The sequence below is a fragment of the Aulonocara sp. 'chitande type north' Nkhata Bay genome, linkage group LG3 (genome assembly GCF_057382095.1).
Source record: "Aulonocara sp. 'chitande type north' Nkhata Bay isolate Kocher_YH1m ecotype deep benthic linkage group LG3, A_spYH_male_GT1.1, whole genome shotgun sequence".
NCBI classification, from domain to species: Eukaryota; Metazoa; Chordata; class Actinopteri; order Cichliformes; family Cichlidae; genus Aulonocara; species Aulonocara sp. 'chitande type north' Nkhata Bay.
Genome location: NC_141346.1, coordinates 73,832,375 through 73,858,047, shown reverse-complemented (window position 1 = coordinate 73,858,047; position 25,673 = coordinate 73,832,375). Strand labels below are relative to the sequence as shown.

At 45.8% G+C, this 25,673-nt stretch overlaps 1 protein-coding gene across 1 annotated transcript in view; it reads left to right on the top strand.

The window, feature by feature from the left end:
* Positions 1 to 25,673, top strand: part of LOC147336996 (uncharacterized) — a 34,078-nt gene that overhangs the window by 1,732 nt on the left and 6,673 nt on the right. The window contains exon 2 of the mRNA XM_086287225.1: positions 24,647 to 24,752. Within this exon, the coding sequence (XP_086143351.1) occupies positions 24,735 to 24,752 (18 nt within the window). The 5' untranslated portion in view covers positions 24,647 to 24,734. The remainder of the gene's footprint in view (positions 1 to 24,646; positions 24,753 to 25,673) is intronic.

The window sequence follows — 25,673 nt, the reverse complement described above, 5'->3', positions numbered from 1 at the left end:
AAAGACTTGATATTTCACCCCAAATATAAAATTTAACATGCATATTATATAGAGATTGAAAATGTGACGTCATTCACGGGTAGAACCGCAAAGGATTCTGGGAACTCGTGGCAAGCGGTACTAGCGCACGCAGGCTTTCAATTAAAATCAGTTATACAGCGATAAAAAGAAACACAAAAATGTCAAGAAGCTGTTGTATTATTAACTGCAATAGCCGGTCGCATGACAGCCACGGGAAGCCGACGGGTAAAGAGATCGGTTGTTATCGGATTACGTCGTTGAAGAGAAATTGTTCGAGCCATGTTTCCGAAGTGACAAACAGGCGACGGGTGGCCTGGATTGCAGCCATTCAAAGACCAAATATAACGTCCCAGAACACTCCAGCTCACAGGTTAGTCTGCTCCAAGCATTTCCACAAAGGTCAGTCTGCTGTTGTAGTTAATGCGTCATTTTCATAACATAATTGGTGATATAGGTTACAAGCAAGTCTGGCGCTGAACAGAAATTGTCGCGCTATGCTAATTGGTTAATTGTACATAAATAGTGAATTGTCCTGACACAATATTGCGTTTCGCTTCTGTTATTATGTCACATTGACAAAAACATATACTTTTATTCACAGGATAAAACAGTTGTTTTGTATCACTAATTGTCCAGTACGATTACAGCATACAGTATTATTGTCACTGCTACATTTCTGTGATGCTACCAGAAATTATTTCCACTACTAATTAATTACCGTTGAGCTCAAAGGTCCTATTAATAAACGGTTAAGGAATGTGTATTTATGAAGACAATTTGTGAGACTGGTAAACTTATGATACGTACGATGGTCTTTCGTTCTACACGGTGCATTTCAAGGTCCTGCACCCATCCGTCGGTAAACTGTACCTGGGCTTGTTGCAGTGACCTGAAGTTACTAAACTTCATGAGTGTATGCGCTCACTCCAAGAACCGTATGATTATAAATATGCATATAAATATGCTACAATGAGATAGCTGACTTCATCTAACTAGCAAATGCTGTCCAGGCTACGTTGGTGATGCAGTTTTTTTTAATATGTATGATATTTTTGTCATGCGATTTTAAAGACGGTCCTACAACCGCATCCAAGAATAACATGCAGCTTATCTCAGAACTGTCGGTGAAAACTATTCTTGGAGCTAGGTTTAATTGAGCTGCATTTTAAAGAGGTGCAATTTCACAATTTGTGTATATTTTCTAAGTTCACTATTTTGTCATGTGTTGAGAAAAACAGATTTAAAAATTACATGGTCTAATATTTACATTTAGCATAACTGCAACATGCTTTTTTTCGTGTTTTTTTTTAAAGACTCGAAAGGACTTGAAATTCAAAATTTCAGACTTGTGACTTGACTCGGACTTTTACACCAGTGACTTGAGACTCGACTCTGACTTGCCTGACATTACTTGAGACTTGACTTGAGACTTGAGGATAAAGACTTGAGACTTACTCGAGACTTGCAAAACAATGACTTGGTCCCACCTCTGCTTATTTATAACTTTGATAAAATGTCATAAAAATAATTCCATGCCAGCTCACCATTGGTGATCAGGTAGTTTCTGTTCCAGTTCCAGTCCCATAAATCATGAAGCTTGCTGCCAGAAAAGCTTCAAATCTCCTTTGAAAGCTGTTTGTGGTCTTGATTGTGGGAGCTTCAGTTGTCTGACTCCAGCTGCCACACAGTGCTCACTGATATCATTTGCAAAAACCCCAGTGTGACAATATTTATCAGTGAAGCAGAAATCAGGAAGTGACGACTTTTCTTTGAACATTTGCTAAGGCTAAGCTGTGCTTTCTACCACAGTTGGGAATTTCCTGGTTTACAACAAATTATTGTGTCAACACCGCATAAGATTTCAAACTACAGGAAAATCACTGGAGTTATAAGAGGCAGACAACGACACACACACCACATGCATGCTGTTGCTATTTATTGTGGATTAACCTGTCAAGGGCAAGAACAAAATAATTCTGCCTCAAATACAGGAAATCATAGCTTTCCTGTATTTCCTCCATTGTTGGCATGCTGGTTAGTGCTGTTGCTCCACAGTAAGAAGGTCCTGGGCTAAATTATCCATGAATGTAAACGGCTGTGTGTTTCTATCTGATAGACTGGTGAGCTGTCCAGGGTGTACCCTGCCTGGTAACCTATCACTTCAGGGTTATTTCCCAGCCCTGCTGCAACCAGGATAGAGATAGGAGGATGGTAGTTGTTGTAGACCCATTCAATTTCAATTGAAGGATTAAAATGTTCCAGGAGCTCAACTTACTCCATCTGAACATGTTTCAATCGTGTTTTATGAACACAACATGCAGGTTTACTGAATATGAAAAGGTTGTGTTGATTTAACTCAGTTGTTTAAGTTTCTGCCAAAGCAAAACCTTTGTGTGCAACCAGTGTCCACTATTGAATCAAGTAAATCCAACATGTTTTTGTCAGTGCAAAAAGGAGTTACGGTGCCTGTGTTCCTGCACAATATTGTCCCGGGAGGGAGGAAAACTTTCTGGTGAAGTTTTGGTTGATTTTTGGGTTTTGCTTGACACTAGGTTGATTTTATCAGTGAGGTTTGGATTGTTTTCTTTCTCTAAGAGAGAGAAAGATGGTTTTATGCTTGGACATGTTTGCAATGGGCCCCAGTATTTGTTACTTTATTAGTATTTTATTGGTTGCGTTTGTTTGTGCTTTTGTTACAGTGCACTGAGATAAGAACATCTGAGAGGTGTGATCCACCGGTGGTGATATTTTGGTATTTTGTGAGTTCCCGATTTAACAAATCAGCTCTTTAATCCAGACCTGAGAGGTTGAACTTTAAAGCGCTATAAAATATTCTTACTGGAAACAGTGGCAAAGTGTTTTTCTCCATGATTATAATGGGCTTGGGAGAAATTCACTTATATGTGACATTGATCACATGAGAAGTCCTGAGCCTAAAAGGATTGCAGCGAGTCAATCCAGTCCAAAAACAAGGAGCTGTTTTCCTTTAAAATGATGACGTCATCTTGCTGGTGATGGAGGCTCGAATAGGCTGCGCGTGAGACTCCATTATCAGCAATATCTGGTATGAATGTGTGTGGATGTATGCATGTGACTGGACTGTGATGGACTGACGACTAAAAGTTTAACTGACTTGATACTGAGACAAAAACGGTGCCGACTTTAGGATTAGTGAATGTCCACAACAATTCACCCAGCCTGTAGAAGAAGGGTGGAGGTTTTGTCTTGTTTTGTTGTTGCAGGAGCAGAAGGATGACAGAGACTAAAGGGGGAGGCTGTAGCTTCACATGAGTGTGAGCTGCAGACTGAACCCTTTGGTTGCTAATGTTGAGTCACTGATGTTTGCATTAAGAAAATTGTGTTTTATTAGCTGTGTTTTAATTAAGGTATCACATTATATTGTTGGGAATGTTAAATGCTAAAGTGAAGAAAAGCTTTGATTTCACTCATGACTGAACATGTTATTATTAACCATAGCAGGCCACTGTAAAGAGTCAATTAACTGTTATAGAGGAAAAAAGGCCAAAAACTCTGTTAATACCTATGAATAACAGGCAATGATAGACTTGTCACATTCAAAATAGAGATATGTAATAACAAACACGGGTCCGTGTCATTTAGGTTCTCCATTGAAATAGTCAATCATTTAGAAAAGTAGAATATATATATATATGTCTCAACGCTGTTTCTCAATAATATTAAAAACCTAAAAACTATTGTTGTGGAAGATAGAAGTCACTGTGACAGCCCTCTGACTGTGGAGGACGTTTGTAATCCTATTTCTGCACTTAAGGCCAACAAATCTCCCGGCAAAGATGGTTTAACTGCAGAGTTTTATGAATCATTTTCTAATCTCCTGGCTCCGTTCTTACTGCAGCTTTTCATAGGAAGTGTAGAGAATAACATCCTCCCTCCTACTCTTACTCAGGGTCTCATAACACTTATTCCAAAGCCAAACAAAGACTTACTTCTTATTGATAATTGGAGACCCATCTGTCTGCTCAATGATGACTATGAGATTATGGCTTTAGTACTTGCTAACAGAATGAAAGAGTTCTTGGACACAATTATCGATGAGACACAATCAGGCTTTATGAGAAACAGACACCTTTCTAAGAACATGAGACTGGTTTTAGATCTACTTGATTACTCTGATTTGGTATCTGACTATAGCTTCATTCTCTTCCTGGATTTTTAAAAGGCTTTTGATACAATTGAACATCAATTTATTTTCCACTCTTTGGAAAAATTTGGCATTTTTCTGTAAAGCTATCAAAACCTTGTACACGAATGGCAATAGCTCAATTAAAATGATTAAGACTCCACCCCGAGATTTGACCTGTTATACAAGGAATCAGCACAGCTGATAAGGAGCTCATCATCAGCCAGCTAGCTGATGACACCACACTCTTCTTGAAGAATGCAAATCAAATCCGTCCAGCCCTTAGTGTTATTAGTGATTTCTCTGAGGCATCTGCTTTATGTCGAAATCTAAAAAATGTGAATTACTAGCAATTAAAGGCTGCACTGCAAATGCTCTCTGTAACATTTCTGTTAAACAAGAAGTCACATATCCAGGACTGTTAATATCCAAAGACCAAAAGTCAAGATGCTCGTCAAACTTGTCAAACAGTGTTGGGGAATTCTCAATGGTGCTTGGTGCCATACCCTAAGGGACTTTAATGTCACAGGAACTTGGTAACAGCAATAAGAGAATACGTAGTTTATTCCAAGAAGATATCATGTCTCTCCCATATATAGAATATCTTACTGGAACCGACATGTTCCAGATATCACCTGGAAGACAGTCTGGATGATCCCATAAATATCTAATTGTGAACAAGGTGAAGGAAATCTCATATAAAATTCTTCATAAATGTTACCCAGCCAGTCACTATATGGTAACATTTAAAAGAGACATAAATACTAATTGAACTTTCTGTGGGGATCATCCAGAAACTGTGGCACATCTCTTTTGGTTCCTCTACACAGAGATTCTGGAAGAATTTAGCAGTTTTGTTATTGTCTATAGTTTAAGGGAGTTTTCTTTACGATGGCAAAATGTTTTATTCTGTTTCTTTAAGTTCCCCAGGAAGAATGATAAATGTTTTTTTATAAAAAATTTGTTAATACTTTTAGCTATTTTATATCCATAAATGTAAGTTTATTAATAAAACACCATATTTCTGCCTTTTTATAAGGATATGAATTGTACATACAATCAATTTCAGACTCAACCAACAAAAAGCCTCTCAGAACAATATTTATATTGTAACAGTTGCCATTGTAATGCAGTGTATCACCACATGGCGGCGCCTCGACTTTTGCATCCCGCCGAGGATTCTTCTCTTCTAGCACGTGAACTGTCTCGGAAATCCCCCCAGTTTTGCGGACGCTCGGACGTTTTCTCCAGCCATGGCCGCAGCCTCAGCTCAGGTGGGACCCGACTAATTTCTGGATACCGTGGTGTGCCGCTGCTCCGCTTGGGAGAAAGAAAAAGAGAAGCTGACTCCGCGACGCGAATGGACTCCGTGGATTTGTTATTTGTTGTTGGTTTCGTCTTCTAAGGATTAATTCTTCTGTGGAGAGCCTGGACATGAACATTTCTGCTGCCTTTTCTCTCCCCTTTCCCTCTGCTGAGACTGACTGTAGCACATGTAAGTGATAGCTTGGCCGACTACAACCGTTGGTGCTGGTCTTCGGCTCAGTATAACGAAACGACTTAAAACTAATCTTGCATTGAGCTCTAGTGTTGCAGTGTTGCTATTGTAATAACATGGTTCTGATCACTCCAGTCTAATTTCAGTTGTTGGGCGAAATTTTATATGTGGTTTTTCTAAATTTAATCTTGAACGCATTTTTGCAGTTTTGTCTTTCTAGTCTGACCTAACTGACTCTTTTACTGCTAAATCAATAACTGCGCTGTGCCCTGGAGCGGCTTAATTTTTTTGAAATCGCAATGGCACACTGCCCAGACGACTCTGACTCAGACATGGAACTTACCTCGTTACCTATGTGCCAGATAGTTGAAAATGTGACTCCTAGCCTTAGCCAACAAGTGGTGGAGTTAAGAACTGAGGTGAGTAAGCTTAGTGATTGTTTACGTGATTCACTGAACATACAGCAGAGTTTACTAAGGCAGTGGGACCAACTCACAACGGGGAACTCTCCCCCTCCTGCAGTCCCACAGTCTCCTGTTTTCCCAATGGCCACATCGACACCTCATGTTCATGTGATGGACAAAACTGAACCCACCAACAGTACCAATCCGTTCCTGCCCAGCAACCCATTTCAACCTACAAATCCTTTCCTCCCATCTCACTCACTTGAACTCAGCAGCACTTCCAGAGTGATTGCGGCAGCTTTACATCACGCAAAGCTGGAGCCTCCTGTGTATGCTGGGGACGGAAAAGTGCAACCTGAGGAATGGTTAAATGCAGTTGGCACATACAAAGCCTCATTGAACCTAACTGATGGGCAATTGCTAAACGAACTGCCACACTTTCTTGCAAAAGAGCCCGGGAAATGGTTCAAGGCACTGAGCTCCCACATCACATCATGGGCTCAATTCTGTCAACTGTTTAAGACAGTTTTTCTGCCCTCCGACAACCAAGAACGCATCCTGAGAGGAATTTTGGATATTGGATATTGGATTCATGAACAAGAACTTTTACCAGCTTTTTGCCATAATACCAGATTTGTCCTCTCCTTTCATTCTGGGAATGGATTTTATGGCAAGAGCTTCTGTTTCTATTCACATTCCCACTAGAACAGTCTACATTGAGGACATCCCCTGCCCACTCGCAGACAATGAAGAGGACCTTCAAAATGATTACTCACATTCACCTGGAACACTGATGTCTTTGGACTTGGTTCGCTCAGACTTAACAGCCAAACTGTCTGAAGCAAGTCTCTCAGAGAACAACAAGGATGCTTTACTAAATCTGCTCAGCAAGTTTAGCTCCTTGTTTGATGGTCAACTTGGTCGAACGGCTCTCACTGAGCACGCCATAGAGACTGGCAATGCAACACCTGTCAATCTCCCACCCTATCGCACGTCACCTGCTAAGAAACGTGTGATTGAAGAACAAGTGCAACAAATGTTGAAGGACAACATCATTGAACCTTCCACAAGCCCTTGGGCAGCTCCTGTAGTCATTGTAAATAGAGCGGCCACGGAACCAAGGTTTTGTGTGGACTTTTTTTTTTTTTTGCCTGTCCCATTTGGTTCTTTAGCCATCAGAATTGTTGTCTGAAGACCAACAAGGATACCCAATGGATTTACTTTGCCAAATGGATCTTCGTGGCATTGCCGTATTGGTCCATTTGGTCGATCTTTGTTTTTATTATTTATTATATTTTATTTTCAGATGTTACAGACGGGACAGACATCAGTGAGGGATAGGAAAGGGAGAAAGAAAGAGGAAGGAAAGGAAAAACAGAAGGGGAGAGGGACAGTGAGAAAGGGGGGGAGAAAAAAAATAAAAATCTCCTGGATCACCTGTTGAGAGAAGAATAGAAAACAAGCAAAAAAACAAAGCAACATACTAAACACAACACCATCGCATTAATCTAGCTAAGTGTAAACAGCAGTAAATACTAAATATTCAATGTTGTTGTGCAGCACGCAGGACAGATGTGCTTCGAAGTAGTAGCCAAGAAGGGTGTAATTTAAGTCTACGAGCAGTGAACACCCGTGTGCATACCTGTGTGGATCAGCGTGCTTGTATTCCAAAGGTTTCTCCATGTAACGATCTGCTAGGGAGTGTGGGGGGGGGGGGCCACAGCCCCGTCCTCCAGGGTATGAAGCAGGTATGGAGGAGATCAAAACTCCAGACATCCAGAGGCCCCCAGAACACAAGAGACCATGGAAAACCAACAGAGGGGCAGCCGCGCCACTGTCCCAGCAAGAGCTGAGGAGAGTCCCAGATGAGGGTTCACTCAGCAGCCGCGGAGCAGAAGCCAGGGGGAGTTGCAGTGACGCGCCTGTGAGCTCCGCCGGCAGCCAGCTGTGCCTGAGTGACCGAGCCCCAGGCCGAGAGGCCGGGGGCACCCCACCTCCGAAATGGTCCGAGCGAGCCCCAGGTTCCAGGCCCCGATAAGTGGCCACCAAGGAGTGAGCCGGTGTGTACCTGGACGCCCACCCCCACCCCCAGACACAAAGAACCACCAACGCACCGACACCTGAGGGAGTCCGCCACCGGCAGGGGAAGTGGTGGTGGGTGGAGATAGGCCTCCAAACCTTGGAGGGCCTGAGGTGTCCCCAGAGAGGTGGTGTCTGATACCCAACCTGACATATAGACACAGACATACAGGCACACACAGACACAAACATCCATTCCCCCCCTCATGCTCTCATGTGCACTCACTCCACACTCAACCAACGTGGAGACAGACATAAAGAGACGCTGTACACACGATCACACTCCCCAAGCGTACTCTACAAACCGGGTCTAGGTACCCTTGCCCCTGGAGGGGGGAACTGCACCCAGACCCAGGTGGTGTTACCCTTTTCCCTGCGGTGGGGAGAGGCAGACCACCCCGACTCCGTAGCAGCAGGGAGGCCCCACACTCCAGACCGCAGTCGGACGGCCAACTCCTCCTAGCCCTCCCGCTCCAGCAGGCCGCAGAGAATGGGGGTGGGAGAAGACTCCAAACCTCCCTCCACCCGCTCATTGTAGTGTTGATGCATGTGTGTTCTAAGGTGCAATTAAAACCCAGGAGGGCATGGAGCTACCTGCCAGAGAGCAGCAGGTAAGCGCATAGTCCCTCCTGATAGCCCTCAATGTCTAAGTGTATTTAAAATTGAGAGGTGGGCAACGACGCCAGGGGTGAGGTGTACACCCTGATGGTAATATGGACTCGGTGATTGTGCCCACCCCCAAGATCCTATATGTATGTGTAATGAGAGTGTGAATAATGTGAATGTCTAAGTTGTGGGAAAAAATTGAGGCAGAGGCTGTCATGAATCGCTGTGTGGCAGGCAAGCAGGAGTGGTGGACCCAAAATGCAGAACTCAGACACGGAAGTGAAACTTAAGGCGCAGCTTTATTGCTGGGAAAAACCTCGTACAACTAAACTCACCAAAAGAAAACCAAAAGTCAGAACAGCGGAACCAAGGACTGAAACACTGGAAAGAAACACTAAACTGGAGCGGGAGACCAAACACTAGGAACATAGAAGCAGAACACACAGCTAGTTGAGGGTACGACGCGACACTGACACAGAGAAACACAGGGCTTAAATACACAGACGGCAGTAATCAAGGGATGAGAGACAGAAGGGGAACACACCTGGGAGAAATCACAGCTGACGAGACAGGGGAAACGTAACTGAGCACACTCGCATATGACACAAACCTTCACAATAAAACAGGAAACTCAGACACATGGAACCAGGCAAGACATTGAACTAAACAGACAGATTCACAAACAGATGGGGTGACACCATAGACAGAGACAGACTCAAAGGCAGACCAAATATAACACACAGAACTCAAACAATAATAATCATCATCATAAACTAGAAAATGATAACTAAAAGCGCTGGGTCACCGACCCAGGACCATGACAGTACCCCCCCCCCTCAAGGGCGGGCTCCAGACCGCCCAACAGAAGCACAAAAAACAGCCAAAAACAGAAAACAACCCCACCAGGGTGGGCGGCGGGGGACCAGGAAGGAGGGACAGAGCCCAGAAAGACCCAGAAGGTCAAGTTCAGGGGGCCGACCCGGAGGCCGACAGCACAGGAGGCCAAAACGGTTCAGTTCCGGGGGCCGACCGTGTGGACGGCAACCGCGACGATGGGCAAACAGTTCCGGGGGCCGGCCACGCGGAAGGCAGTGGCGGCGACAGAGCAGATCCGGGGGCCGGCCACGCGGAAGGCAGCGGCGGCGTTCAGGAGGGTGTTCAGGAGGGCGTCCACGGTGGCGGAGATGCCCAACAAGCGGCCTGGGGACCTGAAGGCTGCGTGGCCCCTGCAGCCCCAGGCGAAGCGGAGGCCGGACCAGACGGGGATGACGAGGATGCAGAGGCCGGACCAGACGGGGATGACGAGGATGCAGAGGCCGGACCAGGCGAGGCTGATGCAGAGGCCGGACCAGGCGAGGCTGATGCAGAGGCCGGACCAGGCAAGGCTGAAGCAGAGGCCGGACCAGGCAACGGCGTGGAGGATGCAGACGGAGGCGCTGCAGCAGGTGGCGGCATGGATGAAACCGCTGCTGCAAGCATGGATGAGGCTGCTGGTGGAGCAGCTGGAGGCTGGATGGGCTCCTCGGGCCCCCCAACTGACGAGAAAGGAGGCTGGACGGGCTCCTCGGGCCCCCCAGCAAAAACAGTCTCAGAACCAGTGGGCACTGGAGCCCCTGGCACACACAGAACAGAACCAGCAGGGGCGGAGACTTCTGGCAGGAACGCAACAGAACCAGCAGGTGCGGAGACCTCTGGCAGGAACGCAACAGAACCAGCAGGCGCGGAGACCTCTGGCAGGAACGCAACAGGACCAGCAGGCGCGGAGACCTCTGGCAGGAACGCAACAGGACCAGCAGGCACACGGGCCTCTGGCAGGAACGCAACAGGACCAGCAGGCACACGGGCCTCTGGCAGGGACAGAACAGGACCAGCAGGCACACGGGCCTCTGGCAAACACATGGCAGACTGCAGCTGCACAGAGCATTGAGTCTGCTCAGGCAGCAACGGCCGGGTGCGGTCCTCAGCTGGCTTCTTAACCGCCAGGGGTCCAGAGTCTGCTGGGGGCTGAAACCCAGCCTCTGGGGAGGCCCTGGAGTGAATCTCAGTCTCAGAACTGGCCAGCTTTTGAGGACTGATAACAATATTGTTTGGTTTGTCTCTCTGATTAGGATTCAAGGTTGTGGAACAGTTCTGTAAGGGTTGGATAGACATAGCTTGCTGTACCGGAGGTGTAGGTGAAGATGATGGCTGTATAGGTGGCTGAGCTGAGGGCAACTGAAGAAAAGGTCAGGAAAATGATGGTTGTGAAGTTGGAAACCGAGCTGACGATAAGGCTGATGATTCCTCTACCAACTGAGCTATTGACTGGGCTAAGGATTGAAATAAGGTTTGTAGTAAGTCAGGCTGTGGATGTGACTGTGCTATGGGAAGCGAGACTGAATGTGGTGGAGGTGGCGACTGAGCTTCGGGCCGGGCGGATAACAGAGATTCATGGCGAGTCACTCCTGGCAACTCTGTAGGCCTTAAGCTGTCCATGTTAGGAGTAGCAGTCTCTAAAACAGTCATAGCACAGGAAGATCCAGGTTTAGCAGAGTCAGAGTCAGTAATACCGAGCACAAAGGGATCCGTTGCGGACACAGGAGCATTCACACAAACGGTTTCTAAATATATAGGTTGGAGAGCAGCATAGTCCAGGAGTGAAGAAACACCATTCACAGTCTTATACTCAGCAGGTACAGGGACCTCAGAACTGTTAACTTCACGGTGTTGTTCATGAGTATGCAGCTCAACAATAGTCTTTTGCTTCTCTAAGGTGAGATTATCAGTCTGTGTGTTAATTGCTGCTGACCTGGGAGGAGCACAGGAAAAATAGTCACTCTGAAACATGGGCGTGAGGGTAGGTAATGCAGGTTCAGGATTAACCGACCCAGAATTACCAGACACGGAGTTAATGGCCTCTGGGATGACGCGCATGGAGCTTACAGTGCCAGGATTCTTTAATTCAGCATGAACAGCAGTCTCTGGGGGGGTAATGAACTCAGTCTCGTGCTTAAAAGGTGCGGAGGTGAACTTAGAAACATTATGAGCCCTGGAAACACAGTCATATTCAAACTCACTATTCATTTCTGATGTGTTACGGACCTGAAAAACAGCGGACTCAGGAGCAGAATATTGTCCGAGTCGGTCCGACTTGGAAGTGGCATGGAAAAAACTGTCAGAGTCACTCACCAACGGAGTTGGTGAGTGACTTTAGGGTGGCGACGGCGTGAGCGCCGTTTATTCCTGGGAACTGTGCCGTGAGTTCCCGAGGCAGTGGGCGCAGGCACTTCGGTGATGTCGGCTGGCTGAGCCGATGACGAACCGGGCTGCGCCGGAGAGACGGGGAGCTTGTGCAGCTCCGAGCGTGGAAGTCCCAGGAAGAGCGCAAAGGACTGCAGCGGAGATAGGCTGCTTGTCGGAGGCACGAAATCTCTCCTCGGCCGCCGAGTAACCCTCTTCTTTGCGCAGGACGTGGGCGGCGACTGGGGAGGTGAACCGGAAGTTGAGAAGGCCGGAGGAGTTGAGGCAGGCGATAGGCTGAATCCTCCAACTCTTATCACCGTGGGACGATGTGGGGAAAAGGCAGCAGCGTTTGCAGTTTGGAGGCTGCGCGGCCCACCTAGAGCCAATCGAGTCCCATAGAAGGCAGACTCGCGCTCCCGGGCATGCCGAGCCTCCTGCCTTCTCTCGTTAGGGAAGGCGGAGTCTGCACGCTGCCGGTTCCGTACGGAGTTTGCTGGGTCCATTACTGGTCGCGTCGTTCTGTCATGAATCGCTGTGTGGCAGGCAAGCAGGAGTGGTGGACCCAAAATGCAGAACTCAGACACGGAAGTGAAACTTAAGGCGCAGCTTTATTGCTGGGAAAAACCTCGTACAACTAAACTCACCAAAAGAAAACCAAAAGTCAGAACAGCGGAACCAAGGACTGAAACACTGGAAAGAAACACTAAACTGGAGCGGGAGACCAAACACTAGGAACATAGAAGCAGAACACACAGCTAGTTGAGGGTACGACGCGACACTGACACAGAGAAACACAGGGCTTAAATACACAGACGGCAGTAATCAAGGGATGAGAGACAGAAGGGGAACACACCTGGGAGAAATCACAGCTGACGAGACAGGGGAAACGTAACTGAGCACACTCACATATGACACAAACCTTCACAATAAAACAGGAAACTCAGACACATGGAACCAGGCAAGACATTGAACTAAACAGACAGATTCACAAACAGATGGGGTGACACCATAGACAGAGACAGACTCAAAGGCAGACCAAATATAACACACAGAACTCAAACAATAATAATCATCATCATAAACTAGAAAATGATAACTAAAAGCGCTGGGTCACCGACCCAGGACCATGACAGAGGCAGCCGGAAGGGGACAGAAGGGGGGGGGGTAGCCTCCTCTGCACCCTGGTGACATACCCCTACTCCAAGGCCCTGCATGTGTGGGTGGTTGTGGTGGAGCGGGAAGAGGGAGGCAGCTGGAGATGGGGAGGGAAGGAAGGGAGGGGCAGGTAACCCCTCCCTGGGGCCAGCTCCCCCGCTGACCCCAGTAGGCACTCCCACACTCCGCGACCCGCCAGGGAAAGAGGGCCCAGGCCCATCCAGACCGGGGCCCAGTGCAGCAGCGCCTCCCGGCCCCACAGAGCCCGGGACAGTTCACCCAACCCCACCACAGAGAAAACTGCACCCACCCCACCATCCACTCATCTTCCAGACTACATAAGACAGTAAACGCCCAGGCTGAGATCTTCCTCCACCTCTCCTGTATCTCCCCCTCCTGCAGAGAGAGTCCCTGAAGAGAGGAAAGCTCCTGCAGATGTGACCATCTCCCCCACCAGTTGAAGAGCCCCCCAGGTGGCTCGACGCACCGGCGGCACCCTGCTCCAGGGATGGGCCCCCATGCACCCACCCGCCCACAACCCCGGCAACACACCAACCAGGACCCAAGCCCCCGAGGCCCGGCCCGGGCCCCAGCCCGGAGACGGAGCGCCCCCAGAACCTCACGCCCCCAACCGGACATGACCGCTACCCCGGGTTGAGCCCCCCAAGGAAGATGCCTCCGGGGAACCCCCCGACGCCCTAAGCCTGTCCCTACCCCCACACCAATCACAACAGTGAAGGCGGGACCAAACTATGACCCCCCACCCCCACTAGGTGATGGAGCTGATAAAAGGAGCCCAGAGCAATTGATCTGATGTGGTGGCAGAGGCTGTATCAAGACTAATGTAATCTAATAGATAATTTCTATATTGGTTAGAATTAAGATTATTTTTATTTTTCCAGTTCATGAGGACTGTTTTCTTGGCTATGCATAGGGCAGTGAAAACCATATGGGCTATATTCTTTTCTGAAGTGACATTATCTAAGCTGCCCAACAAACACACTAAGGGGGAAGTTGGAATGTTACATTTCAGACACTTTGATAAGTCTTCACATATCTCGCGCCAAAACTTTTGCACTGGTGGACAGAACCAAAGAGCGTGGATGTAATTGTCTGGTGTATTGCCTTGACAGTGTGAGCAGTTGTTGGAGGATGTAAAGCCCATCTTGAACATCCGATGACCTGTATAGTGCACTCTATGTAGTATTTTGTATTGTATTAATTGCAGACTGGGATTTTTAATTAATTTAAAGGTTTTTAAGCAAATCTCAGACCAGAAGTTTTGGTCTAGGTTGACTGATAAATCTGCTTCCCACTTTGCAATAGGAAGGGATATTGATTCATCTAATTTAGAAAGTGTTCTGTATATTTTAGATAATAATTTGGGGGATTTAAGAGTAAGAAAATGTGCCGCACTTAGTGGTGTTTGTAATTCAACTTGACTGAGGTTAAATTTCTTTTTTACTATGGATTTAATTTGTTGATATTCTAAAAATCTTGTCTTGTTGATCCCATATTGTGCAACTAGTCTGTCAAATGGAATAAATTCTGTTCCCTCTAATATATGTTCTAAGTATTTAATTCCTTTACAACTCCATTCTGGGAAATTAATCATATTATTGTTTTGTAATATGTCAGGGTTATTCCAGATAGGTGTACGTTTGCATGGAATTAATGAAGACTCCGTTATTTTTAGAAACTCCCACCATGCTGTCAGAGAAAAGCTGATGTTGATACTTTTAAAGCATTCATGTCTTTTGATGTTTGAGCTAATAAATGGTAGGTCTGAAATCTCTAGATCCTTGCATAGTGCCTGTTCAACATCTAGCCAGGGCTCAACTAAGAAGGTATGTTTTAACCATTCTGAGATGAACTGAAGCCTGTTGGCTAAGAAGTATTGGTAAAAATTAGGCAGATCTAATCCTCCTCTATCCTTGGTTCTTTGTAGCGTTTTTAAGCTGATACGCGGGGGTTTATCTTTCCAAAGGAATTTGGAAATATATGAATCCAGAGATCTGAACCAATCTTGTGATGGTTTGTTAGGGATCATCAAAAATAAGTAATTTATTTTTGGCAAGATCATCATTTTTATAGTGGCGACCCTTCCCATGAGTGATATGGGTAAAGATTTCCATCCAGTCAGATCGCCTTCTACTTTCTTTAGAAGTGGGATGTGGTTTAATTTAGTTAAGTCTGAAAGCTTAGGAGAGACATTAATACCTAAATATTTAATATTTCCGGATTGCAGTGGGGCAGAGGAAGAATTATGGAAGGAGCAGTTAATGGGGAGAACTGTAGATTTTAGCCAGTTAATTGAATAATCTGAAACTCTTGAAAACCAGTTTATTAAAGTAATTACCTCAGAGAGGTTGGTTTGTGTGTTTTGCAGAAAAAGCAACACATCATCCGCATAGAGACTGATTTTATGTTCTATGTTCTTACATTTTATGCCCTTAATTGTTGTAGCCTGTCTAAATGTTGCTGCTAGAGGTTCGATAAAAATTGCAAAAAGTGAAGGGGAGAGTGGGCATCCCTGTCTGGTGCCCCTCAGGAGACAGAAGCTGGAGGATGTCTGGTCATTTGTTCTGATACGAGCTGTTGGGGAATTGTATAATATTCTTATCCAGTTTATGAAAGAGTTTCCAAAACCAAATTTGTGTAAAGTTGCGAATAAAAAATTCCAGTTAACTCTGTCAAATGCTTTTTCTGCATCTAGAGATAATATTATGGTTTCGATGTTTTTATCGTATGAGTAGTCTATTAAATTAAGTAATCTACGAGTGTTTGTTGAGGAGTGCCGACCTTTTATGAAACCAGTTTGGTCAGGATGAATTAAGAGGGGGGTCATTTTCTCTAATCTCTTTGAGAGAGCTTTGCAGATTATTTTAAGGTCTACATTTAAAAGAGAGATTGGACGATAGCTTGAGGGAAATAAAGGGTCTTTGCCTGGTTTTAGCAGGAGACTAATGTTGGCAGAATTCATATTTGGTGGTAGTCTGCCATTTTCCTCGATTTCCTGCAACATGCCGTGGAATACTGGTGCCAAAATTGTCCAGAATTCTTTGTAGAATTCTGCAGGGAAACCGTCTGGACCTGGGGCCTTATTATTGGGCATACTTATCAGGGCTTCCTGGAGTTCACTTGGCGTGGACTTTTGAGGGCTCAACCAAGTTACCCGAAAAGACTCTTATCCCCTGCCTCGTGTAGATGAGTCTTTGGACTTTCTGGCAAGAGGAAAGTTTGTCTCGACATTGGACTTAGTGCGAGGCTATTGGCAGATTGCTGTAGCAGAGGACTCGAAGCCTAAAACTGCCTTCATCTCTCACTGCGGTCTCTTCCAGTTTCGGGTGCTGCCCTTTGGGCTCTGCAACGCACCTGCAACTTTTCAGAGACTCATGAACTCTGTGCTTGCTGGCTTCATTTACAAAACGTGCACAGTCTACCTGGATGACATTGTTATCGCCTCACCTACCTTTGAACAGCACTTAGTGGATCTTGAGGAGGTGCTGGGCAGACTCCAGGCTGCTGGCTTGTCATTGAAGCTCAAAAAGTGCCAATTCTGCCTCGATGAATTCACCTTTCTCGGGTACCGCATCACATCATCAGGTGTTAAGCCCGATCCGGACAAAGTAAAGGCGGTTAAGGAGTTTGATACCCCAACCTCAGTGAAACACGTCCGTCAGTTCCTTGGCTTGACTGGCTATTATCAACGCTTCATTCAGAATTATGCCCGCCATGCCGAACCTCTTCACGCCATCACCAGAAAGGACAATGCTTTCCACTGGGACGACAGCTGTCGAAGGGCCATGGACACTTTGAAGGATCATGTCACATCAGCCCCGATCCTGTCATTTCCAGACTTCAACCGTCCCTTTTCCATTCACGCCGATGCATGTGACATTGGTCTTGGGGCAGTGTTGATGCAAAAGGATGACAAGGGTCGTGAGTACGTTGTGGCTTTTGCTAGTCGCTCCCTTCACAAAGCTGAACTCCCCTACTGCACTTCAGAGAAGGAGTGCCTCGCTGTGATATGGGCTCTGGAACACTTCCGCCCATATGTTGAAGGTGTTCATGTTACTATCTTCACTGACCACAACAGTCTCAGGTGGCTCATGTCTCGTCAAAACCCAACGGGCCGACTTGCCCGCTGGTCACTTCGTTTGCAGGACTTTGATTTCACAATAGTGCACAAACCTGGTGCACAGAACAAAGTTCCCGACGCACTGTCACGCAACCCTTTGCCTCTGACCTGTGACAGGCCGACTGATCTTTTACCAGATCATGCTGTTATGGGCAGCCTGGACATTCGTACTCTGCCCCCCGTCATTCTGGCTGACCGTTCACAATTCAGACAGCTGCAGTTAGACGATCATGTCACAGGTCCACTCCTCAGAGACATTGAAGCAGACTCTCTGAACAGCTCGGACAATGCCACCTTGTTACAGTATGTTGTGTATGACTCTCTTTTGTATCACAGAGAACCCAAGTCCATATGTGCTTTGCACCCTTTGAAAGAGCTGAAACTGTTTGCCCCTACTTCCATGAGAGGCACCTTGCTGGACTATTACCATGACCACCCCACAGCAGGTCACTTGGGTGTTTCTAAGACATTGGCTAGACTGCGTTTTAGGTTTTTCTGGCCCAAAATGGCAGCTGATGTGAAAAGCTATGTGATTTCATGCTCAGTGTGCCAACTCACCAAGCCAAGTCAGAAAAAAGCAGCCGGTCTTATGGTTCCCATTGTCCCCCAGAAACCCTGGGAGTATGTGGGTGTGGATTTTGTTGGGCCACTTCCCCGCACCCCCACTGGTAATGCTTATTTGATCGTGTTTGTTGACTATTTGACTACCGTATTTTCACGACCATAAGACGCACTGTGCTAAAAGGCGCAGTCTCAGTTATGTGTGCCATTACTGTATTTAACACACACATAAGGCGCACTGGATTATAGGGCGCATACAAGTACCGTATGCGTATTTAAAAATAAAGCGGGAGCAAACCTGAGTTCGGTACCTTACTCACATTTTTATTACCAGTAATCGTCATCATCAACAACACACAAGCATACAAGTGTGCGTATTTAAAAATAAAGCAGGAGCAAAACAAAGTTTGGTACTCACATTTTTATCATCAATCAAACCCATCGAAGTCCTCATCCTCTGTGTCTGAATTGAACAGCTGCGCTAAATCTCCATCAAACATTCCAGGTTCACTTTCTTCACTGTCAGAGTCACTTTCCGTGCCGTGCGGCTCCTCGGAAACGATGCCGGCTTTTGCGAAAGCTCGAACAACAGTGCCAGCAGACATATTAGCCCAAGCATCTACAATCCATTGGCAAATTGTGGCGTAACTCGCCCGGCGCTGCCTTCCACTCTTGGTGAAACTGTGGTCTCCATCGGTCATCCATCGCTGGATGTGTTTGTCGCCGATGTGTTTGCTGCACTAGGAGCGGAAGATGGCCAGCTTTTCCTTATAATCCGCTGGAAGTTGCTGCGCTACCATAGTCCTGGTCCGGATGGAAAAATGGCACTGTTTCATAAAAAGTGAAAGTGAAACTGCTTTTAGCCGAATGGTAACCGTCGAAACGCTTCTCCCGCTCGTTCTTTGCTCGATGATTCACCGCTCGAGTCTTTCCTCCAACTCGGGCCACCTCGCCTTATGTCCGCGGAAACTCAGCTGCGTTTTCTTGACCTGCCGGAGCTTGTTTTCTAGCTTCCTCCATTTGCGAACCATCGATTCGTTAATCTTAAATTCTCTCACCGCTGCTCGATTTCCATGTTCCTCCGCGTAGCTGATGGCCTTCAGTTTAAACTGTGCTTCGTAAGCGTGTCTCTTTGCCATTTTCAGGGTTGTTAAAACAACGATGTCCTGCATAACGCACATACCTGTTCTTTTATACAGGTATGTGCGATAAAGTCAACGCACGCACTTCACCCTTTAGCGTTCTCATGGCGTTCTCTACTACGTCCTCATTACAACACACAGGGCGCACTGCGCTATAGGGCGCGCCGTACTTTTTGAAGAAAACCTAAGACTTTTAAGTGCGCCTTATGGTTGTGAAAATACGGTAAATGGGTTTAAGCCAGTGCTGTCAAAGAAGCTACATCTCAGGTAGCAGCTGGTAAATTCGTCACTGACATTTTTGCTAGGCATGGTACACCCACTTACCTCATTTCTGACAGAGGGTCTCCTTTTGTGAGTGAGCTTTTTGAACATGTTGTTTCTGCCTTAGGCTCGGTGCACAGACTCACTACGGCATATCACCCTCAGACAAATGCTACTGAACGCGTCAACCGGACTCTGAAAACTGCAATCCGCGCTTATGTAGGTGATAAGCACACATCATGGGACAAGTTTCTCCCTCAAATTTGCTTTGCTCTGCGCACCGCCCCCCATGACAGTACAGGTATGACTCCTGCCATGATGCTTTATGGTCGTGAGTTAGACACCCCGCTTGACCTTATCACTCAGCCTTCTACAGCAGGTGTTGATGAACCGGGTGTGCCTTACCCTGAGACTCTGAGAGCCTCCCTGCAGGAAGCTCACGACCACGCCAAAGCAGCTTTGGACTATAGCCATGACAGACAAAAACATTACTATGACTTGAGACATCGACATGCCACGTTTCGTGTTGGTGACCTTGTGAGAGTTAAGACGCACCCCAGGTCAGACGCTCAGTCTAACTTTACTGCTAAACTTGCACCACTGTTTCAGGGACCATTGTGTGTATCTCAGAGACTCAGTGATGTTAATTACAAATTCAAATTCAAATTCAAATTTTTATTTGTCACGTACACAGTCATACACAGTACGATATGTAGTGAAATGCTTGGACAACTGCTCGTGACCTAAAGAAAACAAAAAAGGAAAAGGCTATGAATAAGATAGGAAATAAATATGAAAAATTAAAAAGGGTAAATTTAACTAGGAAGGAATAAAATATAAATTAAGGTTAAAAATGAAATAACTGTACAACACACTGGGATAGAATAAGATAAAATATATAAATTAAATTGAAAATAAAATAACTGTACAACAAAATACACAATATAGAACTATATAAGAATGTATGAACAAAATACACAAGAAGTATAAATAATATATACACAATAACAGCAGCAGTGATTTAAGTGATGAAGTGAAAACAATGTCCAGAATGTCCAGTGTGTGTGTAAGAACTATATGTGTGGGTCAGTACTGTGTGGTGGTGTGATTGTGATTGAGAGACCGTATCGCCTGCGGGAAGAAGCTCCTCCTCAGTCTCTCTGTGTTGGTCTTCAGGGAGCGGAATCGCTTTCCTGACCTCAACAGAGAGAACAGTCTGTTGTTGGGATGGCTGAGGTCCTTCACCATCTTCCTGGCCTTGGTCCAGCACCGCCTGCTGTAGATTGAGTGCAGGTCAGGGAGCTTGGAGCGGATGGTGCGCTCAGCTGATCGCACAACCCTCTGTAGAGCTCGTCTGTCCTGCATGGTGCTGTTCCCGAACCAGGTTAAGATGTTTCCTGTCAGGATGCTCTCTATGGTGCACGAGTAAAAGTTCCTGAGCACCTTGGAGGGCAGTTGGAAGTCTCTCAAGCGTCTGAGGTGGTAGAGACGCTGACGGGCCTTTTTCACCACGGAGTTGATGTGACAGGACCATGACAGGTCCTGCGTGATGTGAACTCCGAGGTATTTGAAGCTGTCCACTCTCTCCACTGGGCACTCGTTGATGACGGGGGTCTGGTAGTTCCTCTCCTGCTTAGTGCTGAAGTCCACTATCAGCTCCTTTGTCTTACTGACGTTTAGAAGGAGGTCCTCTGGCACCAGTTCTCCAGATTCCTAATCTCCTTCAGGTAGGCCGTCTCGTTGTTATCAGAGATCAGGCCCACCACGACGGTGTCGTCAGCAACCCTACAGGCTCACTTGGGTGGACTCCGGTGTGGATGCAGGTGTTTATCATGTTATGAACATGCAACCGTTCCATACCTGGGACTCTCTCACTTCCAAAGAACATTCTGTTTCATTGCCTGCTGAGAGAGAGACCGCAGAGGGTCTGAACTCTGACTCTCAGGCCCACCCTGGCCCCCCTGCAGACACTGACATTGACTCTGAGCCATTCCCCTTTGATTTACCGGACATTGACTCTTCTTCTGGTGTGGGCGCTGTTCCAGAGAGTGTTTCACCCAGATCTGTCCAGCACCCAGCTGCTGGTGGACATTACAATCTCAGGCCCAGACGTTGCCCCAGAGTTACGTCTGGCTGGAGCAACAAAAGATGGACTAATGATTTTCACACAACCAGGCTTGATCTGAAGTGAAATGTTTTGGTTAAACCTGTTTGATGCTGTCTATTTGCATTGCTACTTTGAGTCATGCTATGTAGATGTTTCTGTTTGCTCTACTTAATCCAGTTTTATGGCTCTTTCGTGCGTTAAGGTTCATTCTTGGCATTTACTTAGAAAAAAAAAAAAGAACAAAAGAAAAAAGTGAAAAAAACTAAGAAAACTGATTTTCCACTGTACATATTCGTCTTATTTTCACCAATTTCATTTTTAAATGGTCTTTTGCCCTGTGTGTGTGCACCAATCTTAGCTGTAACCTCTATGTATAGGGTACTGTTAGGTGTGGTGTGTGCTTTTTCGGCTGTGTACGGCTGAGGACAGCCTTTTTCTCACCAGGGGGGGACTATGTAATAGTTGCTATTGTAATGCAGTGTATCACCACATGGCGGCGCCTCCTGTCTCACGACTGGTGTCACCCCCTTTTTGTTCTTCTTCGCACTCCTCCTGTAATGGATGCTCCCGTGTGTACGCGGACTAGTGTGGTAGAGGTAGCACTTTTATTTTTGATATTGTAAATAAATGAGTACTTTTTGGAAAGTCAGAAGCTGTTGCTCATTCGCTATCCACCTGCACACCTCCGCGGCTGGCTTCATCTCCACTGCACGTTACAATATGTTGATTTTTTTCGCCTACTCATATCATAATTTTTTTACTCCTGGTTCTGTATGTTCATGTTCTGTTCTTTTGTAAACTTCATCTGTTTGTATGTTGTATACTCATTGTGTTTCAATAAAGTTCGATTTAAAAAAAGGTACGTTCTAAACGAAGCTTCAGACGTCACTGATCACGTGACTCTGGCCAAACGAATCAAGCCTCGACACGGTGCTTCTGAAGCAGCGCGTTGATCTTTCTGACACACGCACCGGAGCGTCAGCTTCAAGCGGACCATCACTACCTCTCACATCTAAAGGTGTCAAGGTAACTTTGAACTGAGTTCAGTCAATCTGGAGTTTTTCCAAGTTTTCTGTTGCTCTCTGTGAGAGAAGAGCGTTAAAGGCGGGGCTCTCCAGAGTCCAGCAAAACAGGAAACCACAGCTGGGTGTGTGTAAGTGTGCAAACCAATAGAATGCATCGTGGTGGGGGGGGGGGGCATCACGGGTATTGGCAAGAAAAAAATAAAAGAATCGGTCGTACCCATGCTTCCCCGACGTCATGCCAGCGCATATTGGGAAATTCGTAGGCACCGATCGGTTTTCTATCAGCCATTTGCTGGGAGTAAGGGCGCCCTCCGTTTGCGAGGTGCTGCTGGCGGCACAGGGAGGAGAGGGCGGGGCGGCGGGGAGTCTCTGGCTGGCTGGAGCGGCATCTAATAACCAACTCGCAAAACAAAATAAAAACAACACAACAAACAGATATTATGATACAGACTTATAATCTGCACCGATGTTTTTTCTAAATTCTATAAAGTGAGCGCGAGAGCCCTCGGTGCGCCAAAGTAAACTTTATTGTCATCTCCGCTACAGACAGTCCAGCATATAGAGAGACGAGACGACGAGGCTGCAGTTACAGCGGTGCAAGTAAACAAACAATAAATATAAGAAGAGTAAGAAAATAAATCTACACTTTAGGACTCGGGGTAAAGGATCAATAACAATTTAAATTTATAATTTACAGTTTGATGATTTAAAGTCTCACACAACCCGTCAAAAGGGGCGGGGCCGGCTGCTTCCAAGTAGAGCACATTTCATTTATAATGATGTAAATCCAAGCCCATCATGGATTCACGATCTGAATCCTGGGTTGTGTGAAATCCCAGAAATCAACCTTAGACAAAGTGAATCTGTGAACTAAGGTGTAGGTCTGTTAGGTTAATTGTGCTGATCCTCGGGTTGGGGGATTTGTGTTTGTACTGGAGTGCAAAATTCAAACCAATGGAAGATGGACAACAAAAGTTCAAAGCCATCAGGTGCTCAGGTTAGAAAAAAGAGAAAAGATGCAGGTAAGCAGACGTGTGATTGGATAATGGCAGCTCATCCTGAACCAATCAGACTAAACTCCAAACAATACATTATGTTACAGATTTTAATATTAATTAGTCATTGTTACTTGTTGATTTGTCCTTTTCTCATTGTGTGACGAATTATGACGACTGTTTGGTAGCTGTTATTGTCTCTCTCTCTCTTCATGTGTGTTTCTCTGGTGAAACAATAGTTTTGTGTTAATGTTAGGGCTGCACGATTTTGCATAAAATGAGAATCACGATTTTTTGGCTTAGAATTGAGATCATGATTCTCTCATAACAATAAATAAACATAAAACAACAAATGTCTCACGTTTTGTTGTTGCAGCAAAATGTTGTCCTGCTTGAAATTCCGTCTCCACCGTTGCTCGACGCTGCGTGTACAGAGCAGGTAGTGCAACAATAGAAAAATAGTTGCGGGACGGCACTGTGTAGCGTTTGTCTAGGGTGTTGATCATTTTCCTAAATCCCTCGTTTTGCACAGTGTTGATGGAGCCATATCTTTGGTCAGGTGATAAGTGATAGCCTCCGTAATGTCTTTGTGCCTGCGGGAGTTCGACGTGTATAGGGAAGCGCTGTATAAGGTTCCCGTTATTGATGTTTGGGTGGTTGACCGGGACGGATTTTCTCCTGTCACTTTCTCGTCATCCCTGACGTGCTCTCCGTTGTTGTTTCCCTGCTAATTTTAGCATCACACGGCACAGCTTCTGTATCACGTGGTATAAGGCTCCGCCCTTGTCATTTGTTGAGCAGGAAGAGTGAGCGCTTGTTTTTATGCAGAGTACGTCCCGGATCAAAATGTGAAGTTTTACAAATCACCACTTCTTTAGTTAATATCATTTCAGTCTCAGACAACCTCGTTTCTCTTACAGAGGTTGAATGCACCTTCTGCGGATGGCGGTACCACACAGTGTGCGTGGACTTCCCCTGCACAGAAGGCAACTACAAATGCTGTGAATGCTAAATAAACAGAAACAAATGATCCCTGTTGTCTTTGCTTGATGATTGGTTTGAGTCTTGACAATCCACATTGCTGGCGTTGCATCTTTCAATGGCAGCAATGGCAGGTATCAGTGCTCAAACCTTTTGTGTTTGTTTCCAACAAGTTGCCCACCTCGGGAAACAAAAATGTGTTCTTTTACTTGTCAGATGAACATATGAGACACTTTGACTCTTCAGTGCAGTGTGGAGCCTAACAAAGATCTGTTTTGTGTCCCAGCTGATCAGCAGGAGGAGGAGAGTCTGACGGAGCAGCCGAGGAACATTTTCAGCTACTTGGACTCAGCTCAGCCACTACAGAGGAAACAATGAGCTCAACACAGAAGGTGACAGACAGAGCAGGACCATGTGACCAAAGATATTTATCACCATATACATTTGAACATTTGCCATAACGATGTAGCTGACGATAGAATTGACACCAGACAAAGTACTTTACAGCTGCACAACTTTATTAAAAACCCATCAATGTATTTTGACTGAAACAAGCAGCTGTTGTTTATGTGCATTAAAGTTATATAAAAATGTAACAGTGCAAATGCAAATTCCTCGCTGACAGTTTAACCAAAAGGCGTTTCCAGTGGAAACTGGCCGACACATCCTGAGCATAACCATGTATAATATCCACTAAACTTCAGAAGAGGTTATACAGTCGTGGCCAAAAGCTTTGAGAATTGCATAAATATTGGAACCTGGAGAAGTTGCTGCTTAAGTTTTTATAATAGCATTTTGCCTGCACTCCAGAATGTTATGAGGAGTGATCAGATGAACTGCATCGTCCTTCTTTGCCATGAAAACGAACTTAATCCCCAAAAAGCCTTACCACTGCATTTCATTGCTGTCATCAAAGGACCTGCTGAGACCATTTCAGTGATCGTCTTCTTAACTCAGGTGAGAATGTTGGCGAGCACGAGGCTGGAGATCATCATGGCTGTATCCCGATTCAGGTTCTGCAGCTTTAAAGTCCTCAAGGGCCGCGTACTCAAAGACCGCTAAGGCCGAAGTGCGAGGCTCGTAGGCTCGTGAAATGGGACGTCTAGCCTCCGTCGCGCTGCCCAGGTTGCCTAGCAACCATGATACTAACAGCTGGAAACGTTTCACACAGCTTTGTTTGACAGAAATGAAGGAGAACATATTTAGTTCGTTTGTTTCTACATGAGCTCTGTGTGATTTGATGAGTATCTGAGGCTGAGACCACAGGACTGTGAAACATGATTGTTGGGCTTCATTTCTGTGCTGAACAGTCG